The following is a 13,764-nucleotide window of genomic DNA, read 5'->3' as shown; positions in this document are numbered from 1 at the left end:
AATTAAGCGTGATAAAAAGTACCAGACGGAATGGATAATTATTACGAAATAATTTGACGGACATTATGGATTCATTCAATTAGCACTTTCATGTTAACTGTAAATGTTCTTGCTTTCAAAAGTGTTTTAATTTAACCGACGAAATGTCTTGTGTTTTATCTGAAACGAGTTTATAGGTATACTGTCGCTTTAACGAAATAGCGTTAGCATGGTGATTTTGCTGTCTCAACAAAGTGATCGTGGGTTCGAGCATAATCGGGTCACGACCATGTTTCTTCATATAATACCAGTAGTAATTAGTTTCAGGAATTGGAATCGATTGTGGTTTAAACAAGCTACAAACTCTCTTCCTGGTTCAGCTTGAAAAACCAATAGTGTTTGGACTTAACAAATATACATTCTGAAACAAGTGAACACGTATCATCTTCAGTAAGGTTTTTTAAGGCATGATATTTGAAATTAAATATTTCAGAATGCTTAAACACTTTGCACCGCATTTACTTACGTTTTCATATCCGAATATTTGAATAGTAAATAAAAACAAATTATTAATATTATTACACGATGTTAGTATAACTGATCTTATCAAACATATTTAAGAATTTGCACACGTGTGAACCTTCTTTTTGATAACACCTTTGGTTGGCACGACATGGCCTTGAACTGCAATTTCCAACCATTCCCTATATCAAATAAACCAAAGATTAAAATTAGGTTTGCACAATTAGGTTTAAACGTGTCGTTTTTTGTCACCGTGTTAGCTGTGTCAAGTATAAGAAAAAAGACTTAATATTAACACATAAATTATATGGTAGATCAAATCAAAAACAAAATAATCTTGAAGTATTCTTGTTTTTGATAAGTGAACGTACTTAGCCAGTCAATTTATATTTTAATTTGTCATATTCTCTCTGAATTCTATCTATTTTATGCTCTTGAGTGGATAACTGATTTATCCGTGAAAATTATATTTGAAAATTTCACAGTGAAAATTATCAATATATAATTTCACACTTTTTAATGACGAGACTTTTTGAAACGAATTTCCCCATGTTGTACCCTAGTTTTAATTTTGCTTACAATTCTGACATTGTTACAATTTTACTGTATAATAATACACTTCCTTACACATGTAAAACTTTCTTTGTAACATTTTAAAGTATATGAATATATATTTAAGTATCCCCCTAATTCAATATGAAAAACATTGACGGTCACAAGCCCGAAGTCTTTGGAAGTTAACAACCCAGCCCGTTCGTAACACATCGTTTCTTCAATTCCATCTATTCAAAATTCCTAGCCGCTTTTTTGATTATTACATATGTCAACAGTTATTTATTGCCTGTAACAATCCCCAAATACTTTTTCTTTCATATTAAAAGATGTATTACTAAAATGCCAAACACAGTTATTTTCTTCCCGCGAAATACACAACTTTTAAAATGGTGGCGAAACCCGACCTAACAGAAACTTGCGCCAAAAATAACGGAAATAGTGCGACTTTTTTCTTTTACTAGAATTGTTTGTTTTTATTCTTAAAACGAGGAATCATTTATATTATTTTGTAATAAAAATAGATAATACCGTCACCATTAAACGTTGATTGTTGAATTTATGTTTAGCTCAAGACTTCATGTTTCATGAGAAATTGGGGGCTACCAGTGGAGAAACAGATTGATTATCCAGATAATATTAAGGCAATTTCATTGAAAATGTATTTAAGCATAAAATGAAAAGACAATTTGTTTGTTTGTTGTGAAAGATGTTATTTCATTTCACCTCGTGAACTTTAAAAACAGTATTATGTGAAATTAAATTTTGTTAAATTACTGGTTTTACAGCTCACTCAATGAAATAAAATTTTATTTTACAAAACAAAATATCCTCTATTTCTTTTATGCACTTCAATTGCAAATAATGCTTATTCAAGACGTTATTTGTACCAAAATAGTAACAGTATTTTTTGTCGTGTCAATAAATAGTGTGATTTTGGATTTCTATACGTTTGTTTGTTTTGCTGCATTGTTGAAAAACGCTTCTTCTAAAAAACAAAGATAAACTTACGCTAGGCCATTCGCTGATATCCGAGAAAATTGATCCCTTTTTGGTTTTAAACTCCAATTGGTCAACCGAAGACCGGTCAATATCGTTCAATTTACATGCTTTCTTCGTTCTGTCATAGTCAATAGATTTACATATTTTCAATGACATACATGTCTTAGCACATTCATGATGGTTTGTTTCATTAATGTCCATCACAGAATGACCAATTAAGGCTATGTTTAGATTGTCCTTCCTTGGTTGAAATTGTTTACAGGTGCTTGAGTAAACTGATTGAAATAAAACTACAAGCATAATCGCTACTCCTGCATGCACAATCATTATCTTATGTTAAAATTAAACACTTATTACCGACAAAGTTTAAACAGAGAATGAAAAGTGTGGACCTTATCAGACATTCAACCAGTATTTATAATTGTTGAGCTGTTGGTATGTCTGCATTAACTGAAATGCGCCTCTAGTGTTTCAATAAATAATAAAAACAATTTAGGTGTCACTGATCAATGAATAATGCATTTGAAATTCAGCAACGTATTTCACGTGATTCAATAGTTTGCAATTAATGATTTTGTTTGCCCATTCTAATTTAATTATTTAGTGTTGTTTTGTAACCAAGGTTCCATTATAATGCAATTAGAAGTTCATATTTTGCCATTTCACGAATATGTCAGATTTAGCTCACGTTACCGATGGTTCCGATCCTTTTGATGAATTAATCATATTTTGTTGTATTATTTTGTTGCTAAAGAGGCTTACGTGGCCGAATAATTTAGGTCGTTGACTTCAAACCATTTGCCTCTCACCACTTTGAGTTCAAATTCCGACAGGGACTTATTATTCTTTCATGTGGGAAGCTATCCAGCTAACTTACAGGACGACGGTAGTTCTACTCAGGTGCCCGTTCGTGCCTGAAATAAGGCATGGAATAGCACTCGAGGTCTTCCTCTACCAGTAAAGCTGGAACGTCGCCATATGACATATACTGTATCGGTGTGATGAAAAGCCGAAACAAACAAACAGAATTAATGTGTTTCTAGACGAAGGATATGTAAAATGTAATTCGTAAGTTATTACGGCTCGATTCATTATTCATTTTTTATAGTGAAACCCTTAATCATTTTGTGAAAGTATTATTTTACATTTCATTTACTTTAGTGACACTAGTTAGCCCTGGGACATTACAAACACTTTTACAAAAATACAAAAAGCAAAGTAAATTCATTCTTGATCGATAAGTAATGAAATACTATATTAATACTTAGCTTCTGAAGTGTTGTATCAACTTTCAACGTGCTTAAATGGATGCATTAATAACTGTGTTATTTCACACCAAAAACGTGTTTGTTTTTACGCTTTCTTTCTAAGTTTGAAATAAAAAGACAATATTTGAAAGAAAATAAGTATGGAACGTTTATTATTCTACGAAGGAACTTTCTCAACAAAACAAACAAACTAAAAGAAATAGAACTTTGGTGTTGCTGAGTTTACATTGCCATGACATCATGCTATTTTTATTAGTAAAAGAGGTTCAGATACAGCCGCAAGTACTGCACACGTCACAAACAGAAGTGTCTTTCAGAAGGGTGGATTGATAGAATGCTAAAGCTCGGTTTTCTGAAAGCAAAATAAATAAAATATACATGACACTTATAGATGATATACTATTTCAAAGGTTAAGTGAAAAAATATATACATTAAAACTTAACCTAAACTCGTTGAACTCAATAAATTAGTACAGACGGTAAGTTGTATTAAAGGAACAACACACTTTTATCAGAAACAAAACTATTGAGCAAGCTAAATGAAAGACACCACACTTTTTGCTCCCTAAAAAAGGGAAAAATATTGATATTTTGAAAAGTGTCATCATGAAAATTTTCCGGTCAACAATACCCATAGTTAGTAAAATGAAAAGGAAATACTATTTCTAAATAGCTGATTAAATCAACGGTTTCACACAGACGCACGCACCAACGCACGCACGCACACAAGTTTGACATTTTATTAAGAATATTTGATGAAATAAGGAGCAATAAAGAATTCATTAGAAACGCACAAAATGACAAAATCGAAAAATGTTGCAGGCTCGATTTGATTGAGCCTGTTCATGGACGTTAATAGAATGTGCAATTAACTGTCGAAACCTCCTTGCACCTGCTTAAGCAGAATTCAACATTTAATCATGGTAATTGTGAAATTTGGAATTTTGAAATAACAGCAGATACGTTTCATCACAGGCTAAATTTTACTTCATTGATCCTGATAGATCTAATAGATTTGTCTTGCTCATTGATCTACTTGATATAACTACATTGATCCTGATAACGCTGATAGATTTGTCTTGCTCATTGATCTACTTGACATAACTACATTGATCCTGATAGCGCTGATAGATTTGTCTTGCTCATTGATCTACTTGACATAACTACATTGATCCTGATAGATCTGATAGATTTGTCTTTCTCACTGATCTACTTGACATAACTACATTGATCCTGATAACGCTGATAGATTTGTCTTTCTCACTGATCTACTTGACATAACAAACCAAAACATTATAAAATTTATTTATGCTGCTGAATAAATAATTAAAGACAATTTTGAAAAGTAATACGCATAAATAAAAGAGTTATGTATGCATGTATCACTATAATAATAACCCATACTGATACAAAACTGACAAATATGCTTCAATGGAAATTAATGTCAATTATCATCGGCAAATCTTTAGCATACACAAAAAGTTTAGCCCGGTAACTTAGGTTATAATTTCTTTTAATTATTAATAATTTGGAAACATTCGATGAACCTGGTTTATAATAATCAAACACCCGGATGGCCGCCGGTTTTGTCTTTGCAACTAGATCCGTCCTTAATAGTTCCAAGTTGGCACATGTACTTGGATATGTCGGCAAAATCTGGAAAACAGAACAGTCTTATAAATACGTAACTACACGTTGGCAATTCATATCAATATATAAAGGAAACATACAATAATATGCTTCTAATTAAGGACATTGAACGGGCTATTTGGCTGTGAATAAAAGTTTGTTTCTTATATAGTATTTAACCATCGCCTGATGACCTCGGTCACTTGTAATCAAAGGGATTGCTTTGGATTCAGTTTCTTGGATTTCAATCTTATCTCAAATTTTTAAGAATTGATCGAATGAGATTCTGTTTTCACAAGAAAAGCATCAATATCAAATTATACTGATTGTGTTTCTTGGTTTTCTTTTCATTTTTCACAAAAACTTTTAACATTTTACGCCATTTCAAGACCACTTTTCAGTCACTTGTGAACAAATAAAAATTTTGAAATACAAAATTTGATACCAATAGTTTATCTTGTGTGTGAATACGTGGCTAGATTGCACGGACGTTCATGTTACCATGTTCTACACGGTTAACCAGGATAGTGGTAAAAGTGAAAGGGGTTAATTAATAATGAGAATAGTGGTAAATGTGTACTCTTACCTCATCGTAGTATAAAACTACTGTTTTTTCGTCCCTTATTTCAGTTTTCTTGGCATTATCAAGTTTGGTTTTTGAACTTTCAAGGTCAGCGGAGAAACCGGATGGAATATCTATTTCCATAACGGCCATACCAGCACTTGTAAATCGTTGCGGTAAATATCTAAATACATATATATGCCTTATGTGAAAGTGAATGAGGAATGCAAAGGCTGTATGAACTTAATACGCCCGCTCGCGCACATACGCAAGCATGATCAACGCTTATTGTAAATGTATACAACTTTGACGTTAACATGACGATGAACATATATAAATTCATTCTAGTCACCAGTGGCAGAAAACTGTCTATTAACTTTTTTATTATGAATCTGCTGTGTGCATAAATTAACTTACTTAGAATAACAGCGGACACGTTACTGACCTTCTGCGATTTCATTGTTAGAAACTTACCTTGCGCAGGCACGGATGACCATTGATCGAATAGTTTCTTCGAAAATGTTGTAAGTTATATTAAAGGCTGGAAGCGAAACCTCACTCTCAACATTAAAGGTAACGGAAACCTACAAATCAAAAATGTTATGGTCAATTTTCTTTATGTCTACAACTTGATCTTTTTTATCAAAGTACCCCGAACATGCTGAGGGATAATGCATTAGAATTTGCAAACCAAAAAACAGTTTGATACTCTTTATTTTTCGCAACATCATAGCTCAAAATAACCATAAATATACAATATATGTATTAAAGATTTGACAAATTATAATATCATTTCAGAATTAATTTAAGAATTAATGAAATTATGGAATATGGTATAAATTAAGATACCGGTTAAGATAATAAAATTATCATATATAAGATTATGACTACAACAAGCCAGAAACTTTACGACAGAGCACAAAAGTCAGTTAAAAGTTACTGGCACTGAAACCACATCAGACTGCAAACACTAAGTAAATATTTGCGAGGTAAACTTGATAATACTTAGCATACATTTTGTAAAGCTATAAAATATTCTGTACCAAATTAGAAATAAACTGAAAATATAATTTTTAAAATGTCGAAAAATGACGAGATATGGCGACTTCACACGACCTGATGACGGCTGCCGTTCCATAAATACTCACTTGAACTAATACTGAACCTCTTCCGTTTGCAGTAAGGGTTACAGCCGGGACGTGGTTACCGCTATTGTTACCCCGCAAAATTGCAGAGTGTGGTATCTAAGAAAACACAAAATTCAGCTATAAATACTGGATAATACCTTCAATACGGCTATTCAATAGCCTTCATCATAAATATTAAGTTGTAATGATGTCTGACAGGCTTCGGCTCAGTATAAACGATTAAAAGCTTATTCTACCCGAGCCGAATTATTAATGCAGGAGACTAACTTTATATAAAAAAACGAAAATCATATCATAAACTTGCAGGAGCCGTGTATAAAGATTATATAACAGCACGACTATCAAATGAAAATCATAATTGCAAATTTGCAATTTCATATCAATGTCGAAATGGATAGAATGTTTTCAAAAAATATATAAGACTTGTCAGCATATAAATACAAATGACTAGTTTTACTTTACAACTTAAATGTATATAACAATATGATACATTAAACAAGTATTTGAACAGTTGTAACGTGCTATGCGAGGCGGTATTATATTATCTTGGAAAGTTAAATCCTTGAAAATAAAAGTTCTAAAGGATATATTACAAATTGGCCTACGGTATAAGAATAACCTCTTTATAACAACATTATCTTTTTTCATTAAAGAAAGGCTTCAAAATAAATTTAACATCTCAAGATCTCCGTTACATCAAATATCATTGTACGACAAAAAGGTTTTCCACTCCAGATGTTGTATAGAATATTTAACTTACATCAATCAGTTTCAGCACCATTGCATCTGCTTGCTCAATATGAACTTGTTGGACAAAGCCGTCTGACGACACAGCAATGTTAAGGTCAAGGCTATCTTTAAACAAAGCCCCATACTCAGACATCGCTTGAAGTCCAAGAACTGTGTCCTGAAATGTAAAAAAATCTGTATTGAATCAAATCATTCACCCGAATATATATAACCATAATGTTTCGTTGGCAAAGTGATGACATACTTGCCTTAGCGTTATCGTATTGTAGAATATATGTAATAATGTATTTTATAAAATGAGGCATGGAATGTGCCATTTATCAAATTATATTCAATTCAATAATTTAAGGTATGACTTAGGGCACTATAAAGAATTGAACAGCTGTAAACACCAAATATCAGCTACATGCCTTGAAGGACAGCAAAATTAAAACAAAATTGACCAGATTGTTACAAACGGATCTTAAAATTGGATATCCGATTGGCTCTGTTCAAAATCAAGGACACTCTTAATAATGTTAAATATCTTTTCTTAATGAAAAAATATGTTGTTAAGCAACAAATACCACCATTCAGATATCAAACCATTCAAATGATTGTTTCTGCTCACAATACATGTATGTGAAATCCATGTACGTATATAAATATTACCCTACCCCAACCATATTTAATAATTGTCAAGCAATTTTGCTGTTTTGAGTGCCGTATTAAAATATCACTAAAATCCTCCAAATTCGGTTTTGTTTTTAAAAGTTAATTGCATGATCTTGCAAAATATTGGCTATATTTTTCGTGTAGTTTTGATTTTATTGCAAATATATCAGGAACTATATTTTTTATTCATTGTAGCAATAAATATCTCTAACAAAAATATACTTTATATCATATATAACATATATTTTCTTTTCATAAAGGATCTTGAAAGATACACGTTAATGTTAATGTGTAATGTTAACACTTCCCAGAGTTTAACACACGGCCCTCTTCAGTATCAATGCAATTAACAGTATTTCGAAAGTGTAAGATGTATTAGGGGTGTTCTACCTTCATTCAAATCAAGAAGTGAAAGTTGTGATTGCAGAATTAGTTGATATCTTCATTATAAGATTATAAGAAATTTATCTAGCAGGCGTACAGCCTTCGTCGTATCAAAACTTTAAAATATTTTACTTGAAATGGCAAAATATCTATTATATATCATTAGCACCTTTAAGATATATTCACATTCTAAAATTTCAAAGAAAAGACCAATAAAGAAGATTAGAAAGGCCAGTTTTCAAGCGATGGTATAACATTTTTCATTCTTGCTGTTCTATTTTATCCCATGTAACATTACAGGTGCACTTAGTTTCTTAATTCTTTTAGTAAAATTTCATAAATTTATCCCTGAATTGGTTATAACTTAAAATGAAATCTGATTCTTTAGTGTTTATACTTGTATTCGATAAACCAAGCATTCATTCCTCAATGATAAAAGATTATCGAGCTTAAAAAAATAATAAAATCATATGAAAAAACATTAATTTATTTGTATTTTAAAAGGAAAATTGTTCTACAGTATAACTATTCCTTCTTTATAAAAATGACTTTGACACCAGTTGTCACCTTAGTGCAATAACTAAATAACTACTTTAAAATATAGAAGCACTTATTACGTTATTGCACTAAGGTGACGACATACTGAAGAGAAATCGCTTGCCATAATGTCAAAGTTTATAATTATCATATTAACCTGAGTTGACCGGAAGCCTCCGAGTGAATTTCTCTGGGAAACCAACCATCTCATAATTGGATATCCTGTTGATAGTTGCCTACTGTCAATGAGGTACAACAAAGCATATGACGCTACCTCAACCTCTAACGGAGGACTCTGATAATAGTTGTATTCCCAACTACTTTGATGAGGTGTTTTGGTCAGATTCCAGTACATTTTAAATTCTGAAAAATACAATGAATCATTGTGCTTAACTCTCAACAAACCTGCAGATCTTAAGTTTTGAAGTTGTCCAGCTGTATATTTATCATTACATTTGATGTGTTAGTAACTTCAATATCAAAAGAAAACAAGACGGACAAGATCTTTACAACTTTTCTTAGGATAGTTGGATATAAAATAGGATATATTTCTGCAAACAGTTTTAGTTAAATTACCCGCCCTTAATTAAAAGTCAACAAAATATTTTTGGTTGAAGTGATTTCTTTTACGGTTTTTTTTTTGAGGAAAAAAAACAAAATATTCCAAGTCAGAAAAGGAAAATGTTCTTTAAGGACTAATGGCAACTAAAAATGCATTTCTAATTAAGTAGTAAACAACTAATCCATGTTGAAAGTAAATATCTTTAAAACTTGAAATTTACCTTGACAAATGAAGTAACCAAGCATTCAAGGTCAAAACGGGGACATTATCGAAATAGAAAAAAGCATTAGTGACCTATCCTATAAAACTGCATTTTTATTTACAAATTGAACTTTTCCAAGAAAATAACAGTTTTTTGAAAAATTGATCTAAGAAACAGAAAACTTATACAAACAAATGCAGGAATTTCCTTCTGAAATGGTAACAAACATGTATATTGAAAGCGAACATGTGTATCAAGTTTAAGGTAAATAATTTTGCTAACATTTTTGAGAAAATGGTTCTTAACGAATTATATCTTATTTGGAAAAGGGTCATAACTTTGCATGAAATAATTTTAAGATTGTTAACCCTTTTCGTATGGCGTCCGCATATGACAATAAACATGCATGCTTTGCTTGAAGTGAAAAGTTTCGCCATTTGTGATTATGGTCGCCATGCTAAAGTACGCGTAACCTCAAAAGTCATATGATTCCCTACAGTATTCACTTGAAATGTCATGCACTAATTCAAAGTGTTCACTAATTGGGTGACGATGTGAAAGCGGCAAGGTAGTTCAGTTTGAAGAGGCGAGGACCAGTATTTCAAGACCTCCGTGTTCTAGTCCTGGGCGGTAAAGAATCCCTTCCTGTCCCCCGTCAAACTTTGAATAGAGGGATTATAACAAATCGTGATACTTGAAAGTACAAAAACCTCTAGTCCTAGTTGCAAGTCTTTCTAGCCTTTTGTAAGTCACGTATGACCTTACACTTCCGGTTCTGCTGAGTGCGTAGCTGACAATTGCAAGATCATAGATGTCGGTGACGTTGTCATTGTAAACTGCTCTCTCTAGGAATCGCCTTGCTGTTACAATACTTTTATGGAAGTTGCTGTCTAAATTCTATTTAAAAACAGTGTACAATATGAAAGTAAATAATTTGCGGTATTTAGATTTTATATTCCCTTGCATCAACGTAGATGCTTGTTTGCTGATAAAATGCCGCTATACATAATTGAATTCAGTTACTGTACACAAAATATAACGTACGATTTAGAGCTGAGTTGAGTGTTTTGTCAGGTAAAACATTTATAATTTCTAAACATGTGACTTAGTAAAATAAGTAAACATTGCAATTCGTTGTTACTTAAAAAATTAAAATATAGATACTGTTTGGGAAGGGCCGGTCGCCAGATTGAAAGAACTTGGATCAAACCCGTTTGCCATTTATTATTTTGAAAATATGTTGTTTCTGTTTATATTAACAAAACAATCAATAAAAGATGAATAAATCAATTTCAGAAATAGAAATAAATTAACACAATTTATACTGTCTTACCTGTGGTGAATTACGTACTTCAGCAAGCGCAATCAAAACAAATGCAGTAAGACTATATCTGGACCGTGAACCACCCTGTACAAGACAAAATGTTCACAATACATATTTCATACATAATGTGCGAAACCGTTTTAATCCAAAGACGCAAATACACTCCTCGAAATCTGATTAGTATGGCTGCTATACAGTATATGCCATAAAGAACCGAAACATGCTTTCTATATCGTGGAGTGTGAGAAGTTGCAGCACTTTCGAATCAGGAACAGGAAATTTAAAATTGAGCATGCTGCTACAAAGGCTATGGTCCAGTCAATATTTGTTTCAAGAGTTTGATCAGACTTAAAGCATTTTTCATAGTTTCATATCAGTTTGAACTTGTAACTGGAGGCTTTTTAATAAAAACAGTCATTTTTAACAATACGCTCATGTTGTAAAAGGTTAATGCCATATTTTTCGAAACAAGAATAACTTAAAATTAATACATATAAATTAACCACAATGGTGACTATAGTTGCATCTTGCATTTCAAAACTAAGAAATCCAATACAGAATCATGAAGTATTGCACTGTGTTCACGAATAACTACAATAATGAAATGTGAAAACTAGTTCAAATAAGTCATATGCATGTATCTTCAGGGATTAACAAACTACGTACACTGGTATTAATATATATGTACAGACGTACATATAGAGATTTTCTAAATAAACTGTTTATTAGATTCATTATATACGTTCTTGTTTTGACGCACTAGTGTACTATTATAGTCTGATCTTATTGACCTGTCAATTATGAATACATTATAGCACTCATTTAGATATTCGATCAAACTTAGAAAATATCAACCCAGTTTTCCATATTTCGCAATATATCGGATATTAAGATATTGTGTGCTTGACGGTATTATCAGAATGCAATGGGCCTTTTCGGTGTTTACAGTTTTATGCAAATTGGCTAACTTGTTATCCAATCGCTACACTGAGATAATACATAGTAACTAGTTGACCTGGTTTGCACAATAAAAAAACACGTGCTTATGTTTGTGATACTATTTGTGAGCAGTTGACCTAGCAATGTATGGAAAGGGTGTGGCTAAATGTTTCGCTACAAAAGCTCGGAAAGGTTCATTGACAGGTTTATACAATCAAACAATAACGGTGTCTATAATATACATATTTACAAGTACCTGCAATGATGTACTATGTACAGAGCCGACCGCCTTGAAAGAGCCATCAGTGTTTTGATAGCGCATGATCCAGTTAGTTGCTTTATTCAACACGTCCTGTGAAACATAAACATATCCTTTCGCTTGATGGAACGATTTCAAAACAAATGCCGTCAGCCTGCAAATATTACAGTTGTTGTAATGTATTCGTAAATATTTTCCATAGAATAATTTTCAATCCTAAAACATCATATTTGTCATATACCCAAGTATCTTAAAACGATGAACCGAGCATCCTCCTACTCTGTCCCCTAGAAAACTATTTTCTATTACTCAAAACAAACTTTTTGCGCTTTATTTTAACTTAAACATTTGTTGACCAACGACTAAAAACTTATGAAATCAACAGTATAGTAAATATTTCGCTTGTAATGATGACAGTAACATTTGAAGGGAGAAAAAAACACTGTCACGTTATTTTAGAGGGACGGAAGAAAGCCACTGTAATATCTACAAGGCGAATGACCCCGGTTTAATAGACAAAACTGACAAAACCCTCGGACAAAAAAACGAAGTGCTATCACAAAATATTCATGGCGAACAAAAGCCCCAACAAACAAAAAAGCGATAAATCAACAAGACAGACAAAATGCGCCTGTCGCACATTCAAAGTGGACAAAAGCGTCAGTGAACCTGTGAGTGGAGATGGGCAGCTTTTCCCTTCTCTTTAACTTGAACAACATAGAAACCAACTGATAAAGTAAAAACACTCCATTTCATATCAAACAGATAAGTTTTGCATTGCGCAGGAATGACATGGCTGAAATGAAAGTGACAGATAAGTTAGTTATTTATGTGTTATCTCACTGATAAAATCTAGTGTTTAATCGGTTTAAATAAAAATAAGTTTACCACATGCTTCCAACTGTGTCTTGTTGTCCCCATATACTAAATGATCCATCTGATCGCTGGAAAGTCAGCTCTCGCTGGTAGCCTTTAATTACAAAATGATTATTATTTGTCTGTCTCATTTGGTCCAGAGAGTTGAAGAAAGAATTACGTTTAAAATATAAACGCAACTTATCTAAGATATTATAATACTAACTTGATTGTACAATTTGTTTACTTTTTATTAACAGCAATATTTCTAGAGAATAAAACAATTAGAAGAGACACCGTGGGCAACAAAATTTAAGGCATCTTTTTTTATGTAAGTTCGTAGATATCTGTTTATTAAACTGATACATGGAAAAAGAAAAAAAAACATCGTAACTCTTATATTCACATAATTATATCTTCCGATCAAATTTCAGATAATGAACCGGTCAATTTGACCTTGAAAAAGAGGACCACTTCACTTAAGTTTTCTATCTTTCAAATATACTACTCAACCTTTGCTATGCACCAACTGTTTTAGTTTGAATATTTTCGACAATGATTTGAATACCGTCGTACAAATGTTACTGATTAGTTATGTGTTACAGGAGAAAAAGGCCCTCCTACACCTCCTACAGC

General features: G+C 32.2%; 3 protein-coding genes across 5 annotated transcripts in view; 1 reads left to right on the top strand and 2 right to left on the bottom strand.

The window, feature by feature from the left end:
* LOC132759584 (hepatocyte growth factor-like) overlaps positions 1 to 13,764 on the bottom strand; it is a 91,799-nt gene that overhangs the window by 785 nt on the left and 77,250 nt on the right. The gene's annotated exons all lie outside the window — the stretch shown is intronic.
* The window catches only part of LOC132759562 (uncharacterized), an 82,924-nt gene that overhangs the window by 12,687 nt on the left and 56,473 nt on the right, over positions 1 to 13,764 (top strand). The window lies entirely within an intron of this gene.
* Positions 3,458 to 13,764, bottom strand: part of LOC132759538 (CD109 antigen-like) — a 43,821-nt gene continuing 33,514 nt past the window's right edge. For all 3 annotated transcript variants that reach the window (XM_060751337.1, XM_060751330.1, XM_060751345.1), the window contains 11 exons: positions 13,162 to 13,243; positions 12,271 to 12,427; positions 11,085 to 11,159; positions 10,462 to 10,648; positions 9,145 to 9,350; positions 7,423 to 7,569; positions 6,663 to 6,758; positions 5,989 to 6,098; positions 5,539 to 5,698; positions 4,871 to 4,979; positions 3,458 to 3,675 (listed from right to left, as the gene is read on the bottom strand). In XM_060751337.1, coding sequence (XP_060607320.1) covers positions 3,590 to 3,675; positions 4,871 to 4,979; positions 5,539 to 5,698; positions 5,989 to 6,098; positions 6,663 to 6,758; positions 7,423 to 7,569; positions 9,145 to 9,350; positions 10,462 to 10,648; positions 11,085 to 11,159; positions 12,271 to 12,427; positions 13,162 to 13,243 — 1,415 coding nt within the window. In that variant the 3' untranslated portion in view covers positions 3,458 to 3,589. The remainder of the gene's footprint in view (positions 3,676 to 4,870; positions 4,980 to 5,538; positions 5,699 to 5,988; positions 6,099 to 6,662; positions 6,759 to 7,422; positions 7,570 to 9,144; positions 9,351 to 10,461; positions 10,649 to 11,084; positions 11,160 to 12,270; positions 12,428 to 13,161; positions 13,244 to 13,764) is intronic.

Source organism: Ruditapes philippinarum, unplaced genomic scaffold, assembly GCF_026571515.1.
Source record: "Ruditapes philippinarum isolate M1 unplaced genomic scaffold, ASM2657151v2 ctg3755_1_1_1_1, whole genome shotgun sequence".
NCBI classification, from domain to species: Eukaryota; Metazoa; Mollusca; class Bivalvia; order Venerida; family Veneridae; genus Ruditapes; species Ruditapes philippinarum.
Note: the sequence above shows the minus strand (reverse complement) of the source record. Positions and strands in the feature narration are given on the sequence as shown.